This window comes from Onychomys torridus, chromosome 12 (genome assembly GCF_903995425.1).
Source record: "Onychomys torridus chromosome 12, mOncTor1.1, whole genome shotgun sequence".
In the NCBI taxonomy this organism is placed as follows: Eukaryota; Metazoa; Chordata; class Mammalia; order Rodentia; family Cricetidae; genus Onychomys; species Onychomys torridus.
In genome coordinates this window covers 25,404,567-25,418,295 of record NC_050454.1, presented here as the reverse complement: position 1 = coordinate 25,418,295, position 13,729 = coordinate 25,404,567, and the positions used below count along the sequence as shown (strand labels likewise).

Below are 13,729 nucleotides of genomic sequence, written 5' to 3'. Positions count from 1 at the left end.
CAAGGACAGGGTTGGCTTTGGAGGGCTCTTAGCAACAGCCCTGGTTTGACCCGCCTCAGCCGTGAGAAAATCAAATCAGAGCGCCTTGCTTCCGGGCTCCACGCACCATCAACAGCCGATCGTCCAGACATCCTTTCTCCCGCCTGTTAATTACCTGCTCTGGGACTCTTCGCGCAAAGTGCTGCTGAGACCGGGAGCAAGCAACCATCGCCCACCCCCACCCCCACCCCCACGCCGACTGCCTGGGGGTTCAGGCTCGCGAGTGAGTCGGTGTACATCATCCCGTCTGCTTGACAGGCAGGACTGGGGGGGGGGGGGCTCCCGCCCCCCTGGGCCGGCTGGGGCTTTATTCTAGAGTCCATGGCGCGTGTCTGCGCTTTTCTTTCCCATTTGTAGGTGAAACCCCATTGGCTTCATTGGCTCCTTGATTTAAACCACGCCCGGCTTTCTGCCGGCTTTCCTGCTGCTGGGCTCGGCCTCCCTGCCACATCCCAGCCGGGTTCTCGGGAAGCCCGGGGGCTGCTGTCACTGCTATTGTGTGGATGCCGCGCGTGTCCTCTCTTCTCTTCCAGAGATGGCTAACAGGGGCCCGAGCTATGGCTTAAGCCGAGAGGTGCAGGAGAAGATCGAGCAGAAGTATGACGCGGACCTGGAGAACAAGCTGGTGGACTGGATCATCCTGCAGTGTGCTGAAGATATAGAGCACCCGCCCCCGGGCAGGGCCCATTTTCAGAAATGGTTGATGGACGGGACGGTAAGCTGGGCAGGGATATTGGTTGCTGGGGTGGTGGGCAGGGAAGCCCTCCTGGGGCCCTTTCTTTCTCTGGGAGGCCTCGGGAGATCTTCTGTTGCCAAGGTCTGTATCTCACCAGGAGGAATGGGAATGTCTTTATTTCTCTAGGGTTGTAAGATGAGGGTTCCTGCACAATTCCCTAGCTAGTTTAAAGGATTCTCCACCCATCTGAGCATCAAGCTTCCTGCTGAGCTGTAAGCAACACTGAAGCCCTTCTGATATTTCCATAGAGAATAGAGCTAAGTGCTGCCGTGTGATCTCTTCTGCCTTCTTGGTGCATCAGCCTTTCTGGTGCTTTTCTTACCCCCAGGGGAACCAGCTGGTTCCACGGTGGAACAAAGGAAAGGAGTCAGGATAGCCAACTTGCCATCCTCCAGGGATGCTGAGCCCCTTGGAGATGCTCACGTCTCTAAAGCGGATAAGTTCCTGTGATTGGAAAGGGAATCCTTATTTGATAAGTGCGGTTCTGCCCAGATGCTGTGTTTTTGGGTTCCAGGAGGACAGCTCAGCAGAGTCCAGCAAGCCCATCTTTTCTGGCATGTTGTGATTTACTGTTACATAACTGCTATCCCACCCATGTGTTGGGTAGACCAAGGCTTGGCTTCTCAGAGTCTGTGAGAAGACCCAACTCAGTTCTTTTACACATCATAAACTCAAATAGGATGAGTTAGTGAAGACAGCAGATCCCAGAGAGCAGGTCAGAATCCTCCCATTTCCCCAGGAGCCTCCAACGTATCCTCCATTAAGAATCTGAGATCATGTCCTCATCACCCAGCATCATTCCCAAGGAGGGAATTGAGTTCCGGCAGCTGCAGGATTGTGGTCAGCTGCAGCCTGCGAATGGGTTCCCTGGGGTCGTCTTCTGTGTTTAATGTGGGAGCGTGTGTGTGTGTGTGTGTGTGTGTGTGTGTGTGTGTGTGTAGATGCACCATTCACTTCTGACTTGTGACATTTACTGCAAAGGGAAACACTGATTCTCTGTCCCCACGCTCCCTTCAGGTCCTGTGCAAGCTGATAAACAGTTTATATCCACCAGGACAAGAACCTATCCCCAAGATCTCAGAGTCAAAGATGGCTTTTAAGCAGATGGAGCAAATCTCCCAGTTCCTGAAAGCGGCCGAGGTCTATGGTGTCAGGACCACTGACATTTTTCAGACAGTGGATCTATGGGAAGGTAAACAGCCCTTCTGTCTTTGGGTCTGTTTCCCCTGGACTCCCGGTCCCATACCTCCTCTTTTCTCTACCATCTGTTTCTAAAAGCCTCTTACATAGGGCTTCCCTGTGCTGCTTGGGGGAGGTGAAGTGCATTCTCAGCTGTCACCCCATGGGCAGCGTTGTCCTTCCTGTTTGTGACGCTTTATGGGTAGGGGTCCCGTCCTACACGTGCTGAGGACATGGCAAGGACCTCAGCAAACTAGGAGTGTCCACAGAGAAGAGGTGGGCTGCTTGCAAGGATGTCTTTTCCTCTTGTTAGCCTTTCGTAACAATCACATTTAGTGGGAAAGAAGGGAGGCAGGAGTGAGCACTCTTCTGACTCACCAGCAGTGGGGCTTACAGACAAAGCCATCTGTGCACCTCTGTCATCGAATCTGAGCAAGAACTAGTGCTCCAGCTTTCTGTTAAACAATTACCCAGAGAAGAGTGACTGCGTCTTCTAGGTGGGTATTCTGCTCAGGGAGATGACCAGATGATTTTTTTTTTTTCATTCACATTTGTGAATTGACTTGGTGAGAAAAAAAAATCTCACAAAGCTATCTAGATCAAATTGTAGCTATGGACATCTTTAGCAGTCTGCCACTATTGGAGAAAATGACGTGGCATGACGATGTGACCAGAGAATTTGAGGGACAAATAGCCATATGGCTTCCTGTCCCTTTTAGTGAAAAATGTGCGTGTTAGTCCACACAGCCACAGCTAGGCCTGCCTGTGGCACAGAGAGACTGCCTAACTGCCAGTTGATTGACACACTCATTGTCACTGGCTGTCATTATAGTGCAACCAACAGGACTCCTGGGTGGTGACCCAAACGGCCTGCTGACAGTGAGACTAGAGCAGTGGTACTTTGATCCAGAGTCATGGGTATTCTAAAGGTTAAAATCAGCTCCCAGCAGAGGACACTCCACCCAGAAAATGATAAAGAAAAACAATCACCTCCTTCATCCTCACAATGACCTCAAGCCTCCACTCACACAGAGCTCCCATTTCATGCTTCTTCCATGGGTGAGTAGTTCAACCCTGAAGAGGCCAGGGGAGTGAACTTAGATTTTCTATCACTTCAGATATCTGAAGTGCTGGCTAGGCCACCAGACCTCATGGACATCTGCCTCCTGTTCTCCATGGCTGTCCTCACTGAGGACACTGGCCTGACTCCCAGGTCAAAATTACGGTGGTTCTCCACCCATTCATACAATTTCTCCTCACTGATATTCTTCCTCACTAGAAGCACACAGGTAAGAGCTTTTCTGGACAAGGACTCAGAATTCTTCTCACTGAACTATGAAGGAAATGTTTTCAACCTCCCCACTGCAGAGACACTGACACCTGCCTACCCCTGGTCATGTGTGTCCATCAGAGAGTTCATAGTTCACAGACCTGAGATTCCACTCGAGGCTCTGATGCCAAAACAGAAGACCTTACTCAACAGCCCACACCTCTCTTTAGCCATGAGGCTTAGCTTCCTTCATTTCTACCTGGTGGTAGAGATGTGCTGCTGACTCACTACAGTGACTAGCTGTGGATACCAGGGAGGCAGAGAAGCATGGAGGAGGATGGATCAAAGCTGTGTGAAACCAAAAGATAGAGGGTTAGAGCAAATGAGAGAAACCCTAGTGAGCACCCAAGTTCAGGAAGTATGTAAGAGGAAGGGCACTGGAGGTACTTGGGGCGGGGGTGGAGGTGGGGCGTAGGTTCTAAAGGGAGCCTTTCCATCTATGTTATTCAAGAGCTAGCTTTACTTCCTTTCTTCCTTTGTCCAAACACCATGGAGAAGAGCTTTATACTTGGGGGGGGGGTACTCAAAACAAAAGCAGTAATTCTGGGTAAGCAGAATATATAGTGCTCTATGCACCTGCCATGGCCTGTGTGTTAGGCACTCTTGGAGAAAGAAGAGAGCTAAGAGGCGTAAGTATGACTGGGGTAACCCGAGATGTAGCTCTAGAACATGATAGAGCAAGACAGAAGATGAAAGTTATCATTCTCCATACCCCGACCCATTCCTGTCCCCATGCAGAAGGACAGGAGAATCTTTCTAAAGGTACTGTGATTGACAGCTCACAGAAAGGCTAGCTGAACTTCACAAAAGGCAGGGATATGCAAGAGAGCGGACAGCAGGCAAACAGATACTTAGGAGTTTCCAAATGACTTGCTGGAAGCCCCAAGGAAGGCTGAGATTGAAGATGATGTCATGGACAAGAGACTTGATATTTCCCAGGATTCCTGTCTGAAGCTCAGGCCAGGACTGTTCCCATACTGAGGAGCGTAGGAGTAGAAAGCAGGTTGCTTTGAACAGGGTGGGGGGGGGGGTCAGCATTGGTGACACACACCGTGGACCGAGCATGTGAGCCTCTGGTCCTTTCTGCAGAAGCTGCTTGTAATGCACGATTGGGGTGATGACTAAACCGTAATCAAAGAGCAGGGTTGGCGAGTGTTTATGTGACATGTCTGTGTGAGGATGTATACACTCTATCTCATAGATATCAGACATCAGACTAGCCATTTGCCAAGCTCACCACATTTACAATTCTACTCCCTGCCCTCACATTTCAAGTAACTCCTGCTAATTCGTGATTCCCTGCATCACAGATGTGGTGGCTGTGGCTGCTGTGGGTCCACTCTGCCGCCTTTCCTAGACACTTCTCTTCCTCCTCTGCAGGTGCTTTATGCTTGGCTGCTCTCAGTTCCCTATTTCCTTTGCTTGGCACCTGTTCCCTAAGTATGGCTCTGCTCGCTCACAGTTGTCCAGTGCCTTTCCAAGCTGCTTCTATGTTGCAGACCAGTAAAGCTGCAGGAGCCCAGGTTTGCCAAGTGCCTTCTTGTTCAAGCATTAGTTACTTATATAGGTGGGGCACCAGAAGCACCCATCATTCTTGAACCCCCTTTAGGTATAATGTTTGGAAGAGACCTGGGGCCAATAAGGACATAAGCGTCTTCAAAAGGAAACCCAGGTGACAGCTTGATCAGGGAGATACTACAGACAAACTTATCAAAGCCTTCCCTGGGGAAGAGCCAGAGTGACCATCGTTGATGGTGATGGGGAAAGGCAAAGGATAGAAGGGAACTGGGGAAGCTTTCCTCCATGAGAAGCAAAGGTAAATGGTCTGGCAGGTTCTTCTTAGATTTGGCACAGACGTCTGTGAAGGGCAGGGGTGGGGCTGTTTCAGCTATGACTCAGAGGAGAGGACAGTGCAGGCAAGTCGGCAGCATCTTTGCTATGAATACTAAAGGGGAGATGGAGAAAGGGAGCAACAGTACCGAGTCTCTATGTGGATGAGAGGAAAACACACAAGAGAAAGTGAGTGTGCTGCTCTGCGGTCTGGTCAGAAAAACCGCAATGGAACTGTCCTGTGAGGTGGGGTGGAGTTCAGAAGCTAGACAGCCTGGACCACACCTGTGTGCTATCGCTTACCAGTTCAAATGGCTAAGCCTTGAATTTCTCCTGCATCAAATGGGGCTAATAAAACCTATTTCACGGGGGTTGATCTAGAGAACAAAGGAAGTGATGTGTTAGAAATGCTCAGAGGGTGCCTGATAAGTTGAAGTATAAGTATTGTCACTGGCCTGCCCTTTCTGGGACTCATAGGAAGGGCGGGGACTGGAGAGTCATAGATTGCTCTTTAAAAGATGGATTTATAAAAGATGATTAATAGCCACTCTTACAAGCTGATAGGATCGCCTGGATGACCGTTCGTGCAGGTTACTTTATTGACTTTTTCACTTAGTAGTCATTGAATCTGTCATCTTTCCCTATGATGTGTCACATTGCCAATTTCAGACCCAGGAGACCTTGGTAGGATGAAAATAGCATGGGTTTTAGAGTAGATACGTTGAAACCCTTCTTCCAATGCACCCTAGCTGTGTGACTCTGTTTACAGTGTTCAGCTGCCAAGAGTCTTGGTTCTCTTCTGTGTATTGGTCTAGCACCCCCAGCCCCTAGAGGTATCGTATGGAACAAATACGTTAAGTCTCTAGCATGCTATGTGATTCCTATTTGCCTAATACACGTTGACATTTCTTCTGCTACTGTAAGCTCATCAGCAGTGACCTTTGGGGCCTATTTGTATAACCACTTAGTGTCGAACGTTAAGAATTCTAAAATGTCAGAGCAGACAATACCCAAAGAGCAATCAACCTGATCATTCTTCTCAACAATTGCACTGATGGAGGATAATGGATGCATGGTTTTGCGTTGGCTGTTTTCTTCTCCTGATGATGGGAGTCGGGGAGGTGTTGTTTATACAGAAGTGTAGAGCCTGGAAGGTTCACATGTTCTGTCTCAGGAGGTGTCACTACGTGGCTTTTCCTGAACAGCAGAAGCTGAAGACACTTTTCACCTAGCCTGAGATGGTTTTGGGGGATATTGCAAAGTCCCCACAGTGACCTGAGATACCATAAACGCCCACTCCTCCGCCTTCCTTTTCCAGTACAGCATCCTTAGCTGCACTGACTTGAAATGGCTCCTGGCAATTGTCTATTGTGAGCTCTTCTGTTAGCAGTGCTTCAAACCCCCGGCATGCATCACGGGCATGTAGATGACCGACAGATGCATTTCTGACATGTTAAGTCTGCAACAAGGCCCAAGAATTTGCATTTCTTACCAATTTGTAGGTAACACTGCCTCTGCTCGCCGGGGAGCCACACTTTGAGAGCTACTACCTTACAGTTTCTCTTCCCTCTGGCCAGAATGGAAACAAAACAAATCCATAAACTCCAGGGAGGAAACCCAGCCTACCTTCTGACATTTCTCCCTGGACTGTAGCAGTATTTCTCGGGGAGATGAGGAATGACTTTTCATTCACAGCTTGTTTTCGCTGTGATGTACATATTAAAAATCAGTTCCTAAGAGTTACCAGATGGATAGACGGGTAGAGACTAATAAATAGCAGTTCTGAAACAAATAATTTACGACTGACATTTAGTGTTAAAAACAGAAATAGAAAATAGTGCCAACCCTCACTTTTCCAACCCAAGTGACTTCCACATTGCCTTTACTCCCCCTTTTTCTTCTCATTTGTTGTCTTCTTCTTTTTATTGAAAATAGATTCTTTTCTCGAACAATATATCCTGATTATAGTTTCCCCTCCCTCCGCTCTTCCCAGTTTTCCTCACTTTCCCTCCTCTCTGGATCCACTCCCTTTCTTTCTCTCATTAGAGAGGAACAGGCATCTAAGAGGTAACTAAGCATAGTAAGATGAAGCAAAAACGTTCATATCTTAGTTGGACATGGCAACCCAACAGGAGGAAAAGAGTCCCGAGAGCAGGCATAAGAGTCAGAGACCCACTTGCTCTCACACTCAGGAGTCCCATAAAAATACTAAGCTAGTATCTCTATATACACATAGGACCTGATACAGACCCATGTAAAACATGCATATGATACTTTGAATATAAATTTAAGAGAATAAATTCCTCATTTGAGTATCTTTATGTAAAACTCAAATTTCATAAGCACTGAGTTGGGCCATTACAAGGCAGAACTCCAGGCTTTATTCCCCAGGGCTTACAGACTAGTAGTTTGGGGTTTATGGCTATTTTGAGGTACTATTATTTTGTGATAATACAGAAAACAGTGGGAATGGCGGCATTTAGGAGGCTTTAACACCTCAAGTCTGATATTAACTTCTCATGATAAAGAAATAGAAGAACACAAAAGCCTATTGGTGCAAGCTTGCTGTCTTCCTGGGTCACTTTGCTTCTCATGGCCAGTGGCAGATTCTTATGTCATTACTGGGACTGTCTTCTTCATGCTATGCTTGCATGTGGAAAATGACCAACATCTAGATAGTCTGTCTTTTAGGATTGTATTTCTTTATTTCCTTGGGAAAATGGTATTGAGCAGAAGTAATCAAGTTGACTTGAAGAGTAGTGAGCATTTGCCAAGGTGTCCAGGATGGCTTTCAGGAATCAAAGTGATTCTCAGCAGGCAAACTTCCAGCTTGGATCAAAGTACTTATAATGATCAGTTTCACTCCTTTGAGTTTGTGGAAGATGTCTCTGAATGATTGCTCAACAAATCTTATGTAATTCTTAGTACTTGTCAGACACTATGATGTTAAAAAAATGAAACCAAAAATTTAGAGTGAGGCTTACACGTGCATCTGACCACGTAAGGATTGTCTTGGGAGATTTCCCCAGAATCTGAATATTTAAAGTGCTTAGGCTATTCTGATGGTCAGGCTAGTGTTGCAGTCTCCAGATAAAGCCTGTGTTTCTGGGACTGATGGTTTGAGTCACCTGTGTATTATTTACTGAGCTTATTGTAATGTAAATTCTTGGGACTTTCCAAGTCACCGTCTCATGGTGGGGGAGGAAACTTTAGTATTTAAAATTCATACACTACATTTGGAGAGACATCTCCCTGTGCCCACTTATTTAAATAAATAACAAAGCATGGGAATCATTCTGAAGCAAGCTGGACATGGCAATTTTTTTTTGCACTTGCATCACTTTGAAAGCTTCCTAAGAAGGCAGATATTACACTTGACTTTGGCATAGCAGTTTAGCTTTTGTTGTTTTATACCCAGCACTCTGTACAGATTTCCCTTGACCTTGCTGTTTCTTGACACATTTACATATTTGACCTCCTGTTGACAGAAATCAGGTTCTATGAGGGGCCCCAGTTTATGCCACCTGCCTCTTCCATCTAACACTACTTACTAGATCTCAGTTTCTAATCTGGAAAGAGACCAGTTTAGACAAGAACTCTCACCAGGTGGTGGTGGCGGTGGTGGTGCACGCCTTTAATCCCAGCACTCAGGAGGCAGAGCCAGGTGGATCTCTGTGAGTTCCAGGCCAGCCTGGGCTACAGAGTGAGTTCCAGGAAAGGCGCAAAGCTACACAGAGAAACCCTGTCTCGAAAAACAAAACAAAACAAAACAAAAACTCTCTTGCCCTTGTCATCAGTCAAAGAATTTTGGCATTTGTCACAGAAGTCTCTGCTAGAAAACATAACACAATAAAATGGACTAGCTGTGCACTGGCTAAGACAGAAGATTCTAGTCACTGAATATTCAGAATCTTGGTAACTAACAAGTCAGCATATAGACTCCAAATTTTTTTTTTCATAGCAAAATTATTCCAGACAAAAATATCCAGTAGCTTATGACCATTTGGGGGTTGGTGTCTTTAACCCAATGGTACCCAGGATCAAAGCCCAGATTTGGATTCCCTTTGTTACCGATGGCCTGATCCCTTTGGTTATCTCTGACCACTGGTTCCAGCCCAGGAACATGGTTTCCCCACCCATTTCACAAAGGGGAGGAGCATGTGGGATAGCAGTGAAGTGGAGTGTATCTACTGTGGAGTTTGAATTCAGTCCAACAGGAGCTAGAGCTGGACTCGGGTTTACTTGCTGGGTAACTCTGAGGGTGTTAGCAAATCCCCTAGAATTAGTTTTGCTCTCTACAGATGGGGAGGAGTAATCTCCACTTTATAATGTTAAGATCTCACATGATAAAACAGCTAGCCCATAATTTACATTAAATCTCTTGCTTTGCATGCTTTTCTTTAAAAAACAACAACAACAAAAAAAACCTCTCTGGTTTGTTCTTGTGAAATAATGCCTCCTTCCCTTAGATGTGTCTAGTTCAGGCACACGCTCACGTCCTTGTGTCCTGAACTGAGAAGAGGGTGGGGTGGTGTTAGTTATTAACGTGCCTGCGGCTCAGTCCTTTCTGAGTTTGTATATGTGCACATTAGCCAGCTACGTGGAAAGGAAGCCCACACCGTGCCGGAACAAAGTTTGTGTTCCACCTATTGCTTGTCTAATGTCGATGGCTGACTTGCTGATGCCCTTCCACACTGTCCCAGATCCTGTGCAGGTCAGACCTAGTCCTTCCAACTCTCAGAACTCTATCCCTGCCGCTCCATGTAAGAGCTGAGCTGGTTGGCCGAGTCCAGCTAACACGTCCTGTACTTACTCATTTTGTTCTAGGCTCTCCTTAATAGCTTTGCTGTGTACGAGCACACCTAGCCACAACTCTTTCCAGAACGTTATGACTACAGGCGTATCTTTTAAAGCAGCCTATTATACAGTGACAATTACAGAAAGGCATTTCGTCTATGGGAGAGAAAAGTTTTCCTAAGAGCCATCTCAGCGTTTCTTCTCTCCAAATTCTTAGTATTTTTTGTAGCGTTCCCCTTCCAACTATTACTCCATTCACCACCCCCCCCCCCCCCCCACCCCAGTAGTTGTGTCTAAGAGTCTCCACTGACAGAATTTCCTCCTATATCTATCAGCCATCCTCACAGGCCTCAGGCTCCAGGCAATTACCCTGTAGTGAGTGTCGGAGGTATGGACGGAGGAAACCTGGCAAGGGAAGGAGATTCTTGCCTCTCTTCTTGGAATGCACACACATCCTGAGCAGGACTTGCTAAAGGCCATAATTGTTGACTTCATTACGGTTCCTGCTCCATTCTCTCCGTCTGCCTTTCCCCTGTAACTCTGTATTCCCCAGTGGCTGAGTGTCAGGAAGCAGACCAAGGAGATCACAGATGGCTCGCTGGGTCGGATAAGAGCCTTTGAATATTTGCTCTTCCCTTCCTCAGGCCCCCACCAGCCTCTCTCTCTCTCTCTTTTAACTCCGTGCCTTTTCGCTTCTGCAGCCCTTATTCCTGCTTTGCGCAGCCCTTTGATCTGTTTCTCACTTGCAACCCACCTACACGGGGAACACCTTTTTCTAGTTTGAGACTTGCCAGTCATCTGAAAAGGAGGAAGGAGAGAGGATGGAAGGAGCTGGCTGACTTGAAGCCTCAGCTGGCTTCTCTATGGGCAATCCTGAGACCATGTCCCCACTCCTTATGTGAGACTACCCCTTGGTCCATCTCCCCCCGCCCCATTCTCTCTCACACATGGGCCAGCGATTTATTGTCTCCATCCGTTCCTTTCATGCATCACATAATAGAGGGCTGTCACTTGTGTCTTGAATGCTCTTTGTGTTGATCTCTTTCTCCATTTGCCTGTGGACCAGAGCACCGAGTGACTGACTACTCAATTTGATGAACGTGGATGATTTTAGACTCTGCTAACCCAGATAAAGTAAAAGAGAGGAGCCCCCTGGGGTCTGGAGCAGAATTACTGTAAGCATCCGATTCATCCGCAGTTTTCCCTTCTCTGTCCACTCATGATGAAGCGCTCTTCTGTAGGCCATCACCCAGGACCTCCTGATCAGATCACATAGCTTGCCGAAGCCAAGGTGGCCAGGCCCAAGGTGGATCTGTTTGCAAGTGATGGAGTGTTTGTTATACATGCACTTGAATGAATTAGAAAGAGCCTTCTTGTGTAAATACAACAGTTGACAGGGTTGGGGTGGGTTTTATGTCAGAGCCACTCTGGGAAGTGTTATTTAATACTCCCTAGATTGTAGTCATCCATGGCCTCCTCTAGAGCTCTTCCCGGGTGTAGAAACATCTCCTCCCACCATTCCTGGCGCTGACACACTTGGCTTTCATCTCTTCGTCGGACTCCAGGGAAGGACATGGCAGCTGTGCAGAGGACTCTGATGGCTCTAGGCAGCGTAGCAGTTACCAAGGATGATGGCTGTTACCGGGGAGAGCCCTCCTGGTTCCACAGGTAAGGCCTGCCCTGCCTCCCGCAGAAAGACACCTGGAGCGACCAGACGCTGTTTGTCTACAAGAAGCAAACACTTCTGGCCCCACAGCAGAGCCCACTGGGCAAGGAAGACCAATGCTGCCATGCTAGCCAACATCCGACCAGGGCCGAGGTGCTTGGGTGTGCTTGTTAGCTCATAGCATGTGCCCCCTCCCTGGTTCCTTTCCTTCTTTCACCTTTCATCTTTTTAATTTTCTTTGATGCACCTACTAAAGATTAAATATGGCCCTTGGCCAAGTACCATCGCAGTTTGTAACTTTACCCAGCAGGTTGACTAATAGCTCCACTCTCGCAAGTGTCCTGATCTGGGTGATACATTATATGATTATTTCAGTCTCCTGAGAAGGCCTTTCAGGACCTTTTCCTTAAGTGATCTTTTTGGCAGTGAGAGTAGAGACAGAGTTGTCCAAACTGAGGAGTTTGCTGGCAGATGAAAGGGTTGCTTGTAACTGCTACCCGGTAATTCATTTTATTCATTTTCCTAATCCTTTTTTCTCATCCTGGAGAAATATAAAAGGAACTAGCCTATGTCCTTTAGATGACCTTGACCTAAATTCCTCCTAGAAACATATTGAAATCCTGGTCTTAGTCTCAGAATTATTGATGATCCACCACGGCCTGTATGGCTACAAACCTAAATTTATTTGCAATCCATCTCTTTACCAAAATATGGCAGCCTCTGGTCAGGAAATATGAATTGTTCCTTGAAAACTCCTAGATTGATTGGGCAGCAAAACAGAGATCAATCTTTGGTCCTGTGTGGGAAGGGTGGACTGGGACTCATGATGTGTTTTGTAAAAGAAGTTAGTTTTGTAGGTGGAGGTACCTGAGAGAGTGAGAAGGTAAAGACAGGGTGGCCTAAAGGGGGATGAAGGGAAAGAGAAGCTGAGACTACGTTTTCCAGAAGGGCAGCTATGGGTTCTCCTTTCTTCTTTTTCTTTTTCTTTTTTTTTTTTTTTTTTTTTGGTTAGAAATTCTAAGAATCATCTTGGTTCCTAACAGAGAGGAAACTTGTATGTACTTGTCAGCCACAGGTCAGGATAAGCCATAGCTCATGGTGAGCCACAACTCAGTAGACCACAGTTCAGGGTAATCACAACTCATAGTGGGCCACAGCTCAGTAGATCAAAGATCGGGGTAGGCCATAGGTCATGGTGGGTCATAGCTCATGGTAGAGCTGTAGACCCGGGAAGAGTGTGCTGGTGTGTTTGATTGCCTCACCCGGAAGCTGTGTAACCATATCTTGAGAAGGATTTGGAGCTAACACATGACACAAGTCTATCTCACTCTTTCCATCCAGGAAAGCCCAGCAGAACCGGAGAGGATTTTCAGAGGAGCAGCTTCGCCAGGGACAGAACGTCATAGGCCTACAGATGGGCAGCAACAAGGGTGCCTCCCAGGCAGGCATGACGGGGTACGGGATGCCCAGACAGATCATGTAAGAGGCCACATCTTGCCCGCCCCCGGTAGAGAGGACAAATGTTCCACACCACAGCCTGTGACAAAGAAATAGGTAGTCACCTTCTCACCTTCTCCTCTTCCTCAAAGCCTTCTGTCCCCTGTTTTTGCAAGTGCTGACTGCCTTTCCGCTGAGAATCCACACTGCCTATTGCTGCCACCTCTTGTTCATTTAGAACTATGCAAAGACTCCGCTCCCTCTTTCTGACCTCCTGCGCCCCGAGACCTCTGGTTGTTTGAGTATTTATTTATTTATTTGCCAAAAATTTCTCTCCTCGATTCACAGAACGTACCTAATAAACAACTTAGTCTGGGTTCCAGAGTGTCACTTTGTTCTCGGTCTGGGACTTTGCCGACTGGCATGGTTCCTTCCTGTTTCACTCAAGAGGGAGTTGACAGGACGAAATTAGCATAGACTACAGAACATGGATTAACTATGAGGAAGCTTTTGCAAGATCGTCGTGTTTATCTAGGTAATTTCAATAGAAAAATTAGAAATAGCTGTTCCCGCTAGAGATCTTAAAGAGTTCGCAAGCACTGTCTTTGACCTACCCATGTTTCTTTAAGTGCCTACTTTGTGCTTATAATCTTAGACTTTGTAAATAAGACAAAGCATCAGGAGTTCTTGTATGAGTACCCAGGATATGATAGAT

General features: G+C 46.9%; 1 protein-coding gene across 1 annotated transcript; it reads left to right on the top strand.

The window, feature by feature from the left end:
• Positions 1 to 268: 268 nt before the first annotated feature.
• On the top strand, positions 269 to 13,393 carry Tagln3 (transgelin 3). Its single transcript, XM_036203417.1, has 4 exons — positions 269 to 754; positions 1,793 to 1,967; positions 11,477 to 11,579; positions 12,919 to 13,393. The coding sequence occupies exons 1-4, from the start codon at positions 575 to 577 to the stop codon at positions 13,058 to 13,060; spliced, it is 600 nt and encodes a 199-aa protein (XP_036059310.1). The 5' UTR covers positions 269 to 574; the 3' UTR covers positions 13,061 to 13,393.
• Positions 13,394 to 13,729: the final 336 nt, after the last annotated feature.

Bases quoted from the DNA above. Each gene is read 5' to 3' on its own strand.
- Tagln3 (XM_036203417.1), top strand. From the start codon at position 575: ATGGCTAACAGGGGCCCGAGCTATGGCTTAAGCCGAGAGGTGCAGGAG. The intron at 1,968-11,476 runs GTAAACAGCCCT...GTCGGACTCCAG, and splicing joins GACAGTGGATCTATGGGAAG to GGAAGGACATGGCAGCTGTG. The intron at 11,580-12,918 runs GTAAGGCCTGCC...CTTTCCATCCAG, and splicing joins GAGCCCTCCTGGTTCCACAG to GAAAGCCCAGCAGAACCGGA.